This window comes from Medicago sativa, chromosome 6, assembly GCF_051527215.1.
Source record: "Medicago sativa cultivar Bolivia chromosome 6, Bolivia_mono, whole genome shotgun sequence".
In the NCBI taxonomy this organism is placed as follows: domain Eukaryota; kingdom Viridiplantae; phylum Streptophyta; class Magnoliopsida; order Fabales; family Fabaceae; genus Medicago; species Medicago sativa.
The window spans coordinates 97,449,735-97,458,955 of record NC_140754.1 but is presented as its reverse complement, the minus strand read 5'-3'; the positions used below and the strand labels follow the sequence as shown (position 1 = coordinate 97,458,955).

The window sequence follows — 9,221 nt, the reverse complement described above, 5'->3', positions numbered from 1 at the left end:
ACCGTCCAAAATTGCATTAATGTCTCCACACAAAAGAATCCAATGCTGAAGTTTTCCGGATTATACAATCCAGAACTTCCTTAACCCTACAAGAAGAGCCAACTCTTCCCTCGTTCATCAGTATCGTATTAATCCTGAAAATATATTCCGGAATACAAAGGTGCATTCCAGATTGTATTTTTCGGACTACATCAGTGTCATGGCCGGTGGTCTGCACCACATGTTTTTGTCGGTGGTCAAGTCAAAAAACGTGTTTTACCACGTTTTCTGACTACATTTATGACCTCCCAACTGTTTTTGACCCCCCTCCCTATAAATAGCCTTCCAAACCCTCACCATTCGTTTTTTAAGCGATGTGAAGCATGTAATAATTCGTTGGAAAGCTAACAAGCATATAAATGGAGGTTAAGGGAATTTCCTCGTTAGTTTAGGACTTTACTCGTTTTAGACCCTAAGCCCATAAAGTGGCCGATTTGCATTGAATCTTAGCATGTGACAATTCGTTGGATTGGTAAACAACATAGCTACGACTTCCATGGTATATTTTTGCATTCTCTAAAAATTCGGCCAAAATGGAGGTTAAGAAAATTTCTTCGTCAATTTAGGGAATTTACTCGTTTTCAACCCTTTTTTACTAGGAAGGCCATAAAGTGGCCGGTTTGTATTGAATCTTAGCATGTGTCAATTGGTTGGATAGGTAAACAGCATAGCTACGACTTCCATGGTATATTTTTGCATTCTCTAAAAATTCGGCCAAAATGGAGGTTAAGAAAATTTCCTCGTCAATTTAGGGATTTTACTCGTTTTCAACCATTTTTTACTAGGTAGCCCATAAACTAGCCGATTTTAAGCGATGTGAAGCATGTAACAATTTGTTGGAAAGCTAACAAGCATATAAATGGAGGTTAAGGGAATTTCCTCGTTAATTTAGGAGTTTACTCGTTTTCGACCATTTTTTACTAGGAAGCCCATAAAGTGGCCGATTTGCATTGAACTTTAGCATGTGACAATTCGTTGGATAGACAAACAACATAGCTACGACTTCCATGGTATATTTTTGCATTCTCTAAAAATTCGACCAAAATGGAGGCTAAGAAAATTTCCTCGTCAATTTAGGGAATTTACTCGTTTTCAACCCTTTTATACTATGAAGCCCATAAAGTGGTTGATTTGCATTGAATCTTAGCATCTGACAATTGGTTGGATAGGTAAACAACATAGCTACGAATTCCATTGTATATTTTTGCATTCTCTAAAAATTCGGCCAAAATGGAGGTTAAGAAAATTTCCTCGTCAATTTAGGGATTTTACTCGTTTTCAACCCTTTTTACTAGATAGCCCATAAACTAGCCAATTTTAAGCGATGTGAAGCATGTAACAATTCGTTGGAAAGCTAACAAATTGACGAGGAAATTCCCTAAATTGACGAGGAAATTTTCTTAACCTCCATTTTGGCCGAATTTTTAGATGATGCAAAAATATACCATCGATGATTCTTTTACAGGGTTGATCTCAAAGATGCTATCAGATCTTGATATCATTATAATATCATTTTCTAGAAGAAGAAAGCAGATGTGAGAACAGAAGAAAACATTGTTATATATAAGCCAATGACAGTTAAGTAGAATATTATTTGAAGCAAATTAAAAATAAAAAATATGATGCAATAAAACCAAAATCAAACAATATGATTGGTTCAACAAAATACCATTTACACATGTTAATGTATTATTGGAAGAATTTTATAAATGACGTGAATTGCACATATTAATGCATTATAATTATTTTTTTATTTTTTCTGTCAATGCAGTTCTACCATTCGGTTACCGAAACACCACTTTAGGCTTAGAATTTTTTCAGTAATAAAGTCAAATAAATATTCCTTTAAAATAAAAGATTATTGCGATTACCAAATTTTTTTGTGCCAAATTATAATGTTAGTTTACAATGCATTTAAGGTAATATAATACACATTGCCAATAATAGTGTAACTATAATCTGTTGACCAATTAAAATTAAAGAAAAATCGTTTTTATAACTTTTTAGTAAAAGATCAAATTGATGCAATACAATTGGTTCACTTAAATAATATGGACACATGTTAACATATCATTGAAGGAAACTTTCTATTGAGAGAAACTCCAACTTCTCTCTAAACTTTCTTTCCCATTCGTTTATCGATGAGGGTGGTTTTAGGTCGTTTTTTGACTTAGAATCACCCCTTCTACATCTTTTTTCTCTTTTCTTTCAATCTAGATAAGTGGTTTTCACATAGATCAAGTTTATTCTTTTGTGTTTTTTTGTGATTTCGTCGTCTAAGTGCGGCGTTGTGTTGTTCGTCGTCTTGTGCTGCGTTTGATTTCGCGTCTTGTCGCGTTGTTCGTTTAGTTCCTATTGAAAGATCGACATTAGTCAATTACAAATTAAACAAATGATTTGGGCGTCAATGTTGCAGATCCGGAAACATGTGAATTTCGGTGACTTAGGTTTTATCATATTTTCTGTAGGCATTTTGTCGTTTTATGCTATTAACTTGCGTGCTGTGAGTTTGTTCGCAGATTCACCCTTTACGTTTTTAGCGATGTTTGTATCTGATGTACTCTATCAATTTGAATGAATGAATATCGTTTTGTTTTTGTCAAAAAAAAAACATCATTGAAGGAATTTGCTCAAATGACTTGAATCACATATTATTTAGATCACAAAGACCATGCATTCTAATTATTTTTTTCTTAAATTTTTAGTACAAGCCAAATTTGAAGTTCCAATTAAAAATAAAAAATAAGATCATCATTTTAATTAACGTGTATTCAAATTAATTTAAAAATTTGATCATCAATATTAAAATTTATAAACACTAAAAATTTTCAACAACGAAACAACAATTTCATAAACACTAAAATTTTGGTTCTTGTCCCCCTTCTCTTTTCTTGGTGTTTAATATATTTCTACGGGGCTTGCCAAAATAAGTATCTTCCTATTATGAAATTTTATGTTACCAAAATTCATGTCATTTTGTTGTGTAAATAAAAAAAAAAATTAAACGCACCTAAGAATTTTTGCATATTACAATTTGTTGTGTAAATCAATTAAAATATTAAATGCACATTAGAATATAAACATGCTATGTGTACTATCAAAAAAATAAATTAAGGTAAATGTTTATAATAGAGATAAAGATATACTCTTTCCGTCCCAAATTATAAGCAAAAAAATCTCATTTTCTTTGTCCCAAAATATAAGCAAAAAAGACCAATTTTTATACTATTATTATGTTTTTTCAAAAAAATAAATAATCATCTTTCCAAAGTAAAATTAAATGCAAATTGCATTAAATTTGTTCTCTTTTTTATTTTCTCCATAATAATTAACCAATGATAATTGTTTTTACATCTTTCTATGAAACTTATTCTAAGAAATTGTGTTTTTTGCTTATAAATTGGGAAAGAGAGAGTATTTTTTATAGTAATAAGTTTGTTTGAGGAGGTTTAAATAAAGTTTTTTTTATCCTTTTTTTGTTAAAGGATTTTTTATCCGTGTAAACATTTCACACTACACAAGTAAAAATGAGTTCTTTAAAAAAGAAAATTGTGAAAATGATTCTTTAATTTTATTCATTTCACAATTGAATAGAAGGTTTTTTTTTATATAAAATAAAAGGTTTTTTTTATATAAAATAAAAGGTTTTTTATATATAACATGTTAGTAGTTTATATAAAATAAAAGGTTTTTTTTTTGAAAAAAAATAGAAGGTTTTTATATATAACATGTTAGTAGTTGATTTTCAATTTTTCATTAAGGATAAATTCAACATTTTAAAAATAAATATGAGAGTAATTATGCTGGTATAATTGATATTGTAATAACTCATTACTCCTCCCCTCTAAAAAAAATCTCAATTTGAGGGAAGCAAAAGCGGGTCTAGAACCTCTATTCCCTTGTTAAAAATTGAACTAAACAAATAAACTTTAAAATATCTTTTTCCCTTTTCCTTACAAAAAAAAAGTACCACGTTTTTTCCTCTCTCGAATGGATCAAAGAATATAGTAAGTTTAATTGTGAAGTCTTCTAAGTTTAAAATGGGTAATAAAACAACAATCAATTATGATATACGACTTTAGAAATAGTGATAATTAAAATGTCAGATGTCCATCTAACTCAAGTGATAGAGCGCAAAGCTCTTAACCTTGTCGTTGTTGGTTTGAACCCCACGATGGGTGATATACTTTATTTTCGTCCTCTTTACAAAAAGGAGTATTTTGAACTATTTTATTAATACTAACATTCACTTTACGAAATTGATGCAACTTTTGCCTTTTAAAAATGTGTATATTTTTTTTTTTTGTATCAACTAGTCTAGTGACTATACTCATGCACTTTAAACATGGAGAAGTGAAAAATCTGAATTTAAAAATTTAGACCCCTACATTTCTTCAAAAAAAAAATTTAGACCCCTACATTTTATTGTCTTTGTAACTATTAAAGGTTAAAAAAAAAGTTTTTAAATCTCAAAAAACAATTAAAACAATTATTTGTTTGAAATAAAAAAAATAGCATAAAAAAGGAGAAAAGAGATGAACGTGGTTTTTGGGTCGCTGTGTCTGTCTGAGAAATTAGTTAGGAAGAAGAATAAACAAAGCAAAGCAGCACCTCATTCATTCTTCCATCGAACACAACACAACACAACACTGTCTCAACAACAGTATTAACACAAAACACACTTCACTCTTTTTTCATTTCTCTCTCAAACTTCTTCAAGGTTAGTTAGGCTTCTTCGATTACGTCGTTTACGTCACTCGTTTACGTCGTTTTCTCTCAAACTCTTTTTTCACTTCACTCGTTTACGTCGTTTTTCTTCTTCGATTCGCTTCGATTTTTCTTACCGATTCTTCCGATTGTTTTCGTTTACGATCTTGAACTTTATTTTTCAACTCATAAACCCTAATTTGTTTGAATTTGGTTAAAATTTTGAACTTTGTTTTTTCAACTCATAAACCTTAATTTAACCTTAAATCTGGTAAATGCTTTCTTCGTTTATGTTTGTGCTATGATGAACTTTTACTGTGTTTGAGTCTATTTACACTGATTTTGAATTAGTTGAGTTTTTGTTTTTGTTTTAGGGTTTTCTTGTTTCGTTTTTGTTGGTTTAAAACTGAGTATTATTTCAAAATGTTAAGTTTATAGGCTTGGAGAAGAAGAAGGAGCTGGAGGAAAGGGGAGTCTTGAGCACTTTTGAAGCTATTGGAAGCTAATTTGAGGTAAGAGCTGAACTTGTTTTTTAGTAACCATGGGTTGAGACACGCATAAGGAAAATAGACTGTCCTATAGAAATTCATATGTTCTGTTTAGTTAGTTCTTGAATTAGAATTAGATGATTATTGGTTATTAATTAGTTAGATTGGTAGTTTCCTCTGTAAATCATTTATGAGGCCGCAAATGTTACATAGAAAATATGGTTAGTTGATATGTACGAGAGGATGAATGTCAATGACAATGCTCATGAGTTAGCACTAACTCTCGAAATGTAAAAATAACAGCAGTTAATTAGTTAGGTTGTTAGTTCCACTCCGTTGTTCAATCAAGAATTAGAAAATGGGAAGTAAAGAATCAAGTGTGGCATTATTCATGAGTTTTAAAGAATCAAGTGTTTAGGCCCCTTTTTACCTTAAGAAATTCCTTATGATTTAATCATGTTACTGTACAGGATTATGTAATGGGTTGTCAAATTTAGCTAGTGACCCTCAATTCACCATGATATTTTAGTCTAATTTTAAGTGTACTAAGAGTCATAAGTCTCTGACTGAGACTAATTAGTTAATTATTTTATCCCAATTACAAATAACTTTTGGAGCTACTCAAGTTGGAGAAACCAAGTATTAAGTGGTACAGGAAGAATACAATAATTTGAAAGTAGAAACTTATGAAATAGAATAATTGATTGTATTGTTAGTAATTTATAAGAGTATTCCTCATCGGTTTATACATTAGATTCTTCAGGTGAAGTTAAGTCATGATTGAATTTGATGACGAATTCCTACTTCAGCGAGAATATGGAAATTATAATCATATAAATTGGAATGATTCTGTCATGTATAATACAAAATAATTGACTAAATTGTTCAGATGCTATGGTCTTATGACACAGTTATGGAACTCAAGGTTTATGAGACATGTTAAATAAGGTGCTCGTAAACCGTCAGTTTTCATGCTTACTTAATAAATAATTTGCAATTGGGCAATTTATAATTGTTTAGTTGCTATGGTCTTATGACACAGTTATGAGACTGAAGGTTTATGAGACCAAGTTAAATAAGGTGCTCGTAAACCGTCAGTTTCCATGGTTAAGTAACAAATAAATGTGAGATTAGAGTTGGTGGGTATCGGATTTATTATATCTAACGCGTTGCCGACATAGGAGGCAATATTGGATACGTCTCACATCCAAAATTGTCCGTAAAATTTACAAGATAATAATTGTTTGTTCAACCTTATCTATTCATGTATCATTATGTTATGAACGTCAAACATACTTTTATGTGAAGTATTTACTGATTATGGTGTTACCTGAAAATTGATATATATGTTAGTTATGATAGAATTAGAGGGAATTTATGGTTATGTAGGAATCCACTGAGACAAGTAGATCTCACCCCATTTTTTTTTATTTTAGACAGGCAAAGGCTGTTGAGGACTTAAGGATTGGCATCTTAAAGAGTAGACTGGACTATTTTTTTTTAGATTAATTTTGTAAACCGATGAATTTAATGTTCATGTACACCCTGAAATAAAATGTACCTTGTAATTATGTTTAAGGCAAGGATTTAATTTCCCCTGTGATTCGACTATGTTGTTTAATTATCCAATATCAAGTTGTAATGTTATGTATAATATTCTACAAAATTATACGGGCGTCACAGTGTAAGTTGTTAGAACTTGTTGATTTCAGAGTTTATTGGATTTTAAGTTGTTAGAATTTGACTTATTCCATTGTTTTTTTGATAGAAAAGACCGACCATGCCGAATAGAAAACCTTCTATCCCATATTCAATTGAAACACCGAGGAGGTCAAAGAGGCTTCAAGAACTCTCCACCGGCGATGAGAAAGTAGGTTTTCAATTTCAATCTGCTGGAACTTCCACATCCGTAGTACGAACTCAGTGAGTTATTTGAAATAGTTCTTTGTGTAGCTTTTGCATAAACTTATGTTTTTTTGAAACAACTCAAGTTTCCTAATTATACTTACACCCTAAATTAATGGTGATCATAAATTACCAGGAGGTCAAAGAGGCGTCTCCCAAAACCCTCAGTAGCACAACTGTGCAATCCACCCACAATTGTGCAATCACTGGATTCCACATCTGTAGTCCAAACTCAGTGAGTTATTTGAAATAATTCTCCGTGTAGCTTTTCCATCAACTTTGTTTTTTTCGAAACAACTCATGTTTTCTAATTAACAGTGTTCATAAATGTCTTATCCTCTTGCTGCTATCAACAGATCGAGTTGTTTGCCATTTACCTCTATCCTGTTGTCAAGCTTTCTCAAATACATTTCAATGTCATTTTTGCAGTGTTACTACAGATACTTATGGACAGGCTGCTTCATTTGTGCAATGCTATTTTAGTGTCATGTTTCCACAGGTAAAAATAATAATTTGAATGGATTAACAAAAGTCACTTTACCTTGTCATTTACATCTTTTGTCGTTACTTTGTGATTTATTTTGAGTTGAAACTATTTCAGGAGACAAGTTCTGGTGTTGGAGCTGGTTCGCTCTACTTCGTGAGAAACAATCCCCTTGTAAGCATTTTGTTTCATCATTTATAATACACCGTTAAGAAATTTATGCTTCACACGTCCATGTTGGAAGAAATAGTTTTTGTTTTTTGAACCTGCTTGTTTCATCATTTATAATCCCCTTGTAGGCATTTTGTTTCATCATTTATAATTATTGAAATTATGAACAGTAAAGGAGATTCATTGATCTCTAGAACTTTCTCTTTGTATTCACTATTTGTTGATACGGTTACAGATACAGATAAGGTCCTTTTATAGACCAGTTCTAAGCCTAGCTCAACTGACACGCATCAGTTGAGTTTGTTACAACCTATAGAGCCAGTTACATTGGCATTGGCAGTTAGAGTCTTCTCCCATCTAGGCTAAGTTATACAATAGTTATCATGTGTTGTAGCTGAGCTGTCCTTTAATAATAATACACTGCAAATACATGTTTTTCTTCTCTTGTGGAAAACTTCAATAAATTGTTAATAATTGTTTCTATGTTCTGCATATTTAGTTTGAATTTGAACCATTGCCAATGGTGAAATCCAATGTGACGCCAGCTGAGCAGGAGGCAATTGGAAGGGTATATCTATTTTTTAATTTTTTTTTAAGAATGATCCGCGTTCTTTTCATTTCAATTGATTTACCTTGTGCCTTTGCAAAAAAATGAAATTGATTTGCCGATTAATTTTTACCTATGACATGCAGCTAGAGGATATGGGATTTGATAGAGCCTCTGTCATAGAGGCATTTTTGGCTTGTGACCAGGATGAGCAATTGACAGCCAACTACTTACAGGAAAATGTCATCATAGAGTCATTTTTGGCATGTCACTTACAGGAAAATGCTGGGGATTTTGAGGATTAGATCACTAATCATAGAGTTTCTGATTTTGATTGACGTATTTTACCATTTTGGTAATGAAAAGAATGGAAGATGTAAAAAATGCATCCAATCTTGACTCTGGATTGTGATGTAGACACCTTAATAACACTTGTTTTTGCATTCAAAATTTCTGAAAAACAAGTTATACACATGTTCTGAGAATATGAACATTTAACGTGACCTTTTTTTGGTGAATGAATATAAAAGATATGAAAGTAGTGTCTTCCAAATACTGAAGTTCTCTCTTTTTGTTTGTAGCATTTTACTTTGCATTTATAGTTTATTATTTCTTGTAACCAAGTAATTCTAAGGATTTTTTTCTTGTTAAAAAAAAGTAATTTCTTAAGGTTTGATGTTTGAAACTTAAATTATGTTTATGATTGGAAAAATGGAAAGAAGTTTTGGTTTTTCACAATTTTTTAAATTTAGTCAAAGCTACAAACTTCATCCTTATAACTAATGTAACTCCTCCAAAAACTGAGTTTCAACCTTAATTTGTTGAAATACATATCTTCTTGTTTGTTGTTAAAATGTATTAACCCCAATGTTTCTAGGAT

At 31.2% G+C, this 9,221-nt stretch overlaps 1 protein-coding gene across 13 annotated transcripts; it reads left to right on the top strand.

Moving 5' to 3' along the window:
- The first annotated feature begins 4,589 nt into the window (after positions 1 to 4,589).
- Positions 4,590 to 8,896, top strand: LOC146918712 (uncharacterized). 13 transcript variants are annotated; one of them, XM_085720328.1, is made up of 9 exons: positions 4,590 to 4,759; positions 5,185 to 5,258; positions 6,675 to 6,918; positions 7,008 to 7,157; positions 7,276 to 7,374; positions 7,569 to 7,638; positions 7,741 to 7,797; positions 8,294 to 8,362; positions 8,488 to 8,896. In XM_085720328.1, exons 3-9 carry the CDS (start codon positions 6,845 to 6,847, stop codon positions 8,644 to 8,646), a joined length of 678 nt encoding a protein of 225 aa, XP_085576454.1. In that variant the 5' UTR covers positions 4,590 to 4,759; positions 5,185 to 5,258; positions 6,675 to 6,844; the 3' UTR covers positions 8,647 to 8,896. The 13 variants fall into 13 exon arrangements, with proteins under 13 accessions (XP_085576454.1, XP_085576453.1, XP_085576445.1 ...); XM_085720327.1 differs by having other exon boundaries at positions 7,003 to 7,157; XM_085720319.1 differs by having other exon boundaries at positions 6,671 to 6,918.
- The last annotated feature ends 325 nt before the right edge of the window (positions 8,897 to 9,221 follow it).

Bases quoted from the DNA above. Each gene is read 5' to 3' on its own strand.
- LOC146918712 (XM_085720328.1), top strand. From the start codon at position 6,845: ATGTTGTTTAATTATCCAATATCAAGTTGTAATGTTATGTATAATATT. The intron at 7,375-7,568 runs GTGAGTTATTTG...TCATTTTTGCAG, and splicing joins ACATCTGTAGTCCAAACTCA to TGTTACTACAGATACTTATG. The intron at 8,363-8,487 runs GTATATCTATTT...TATGACATGCAG, and splicing joins AGCAGGAGGCAATTGGAAGG to CTAGAGGATATGGGATTTGA.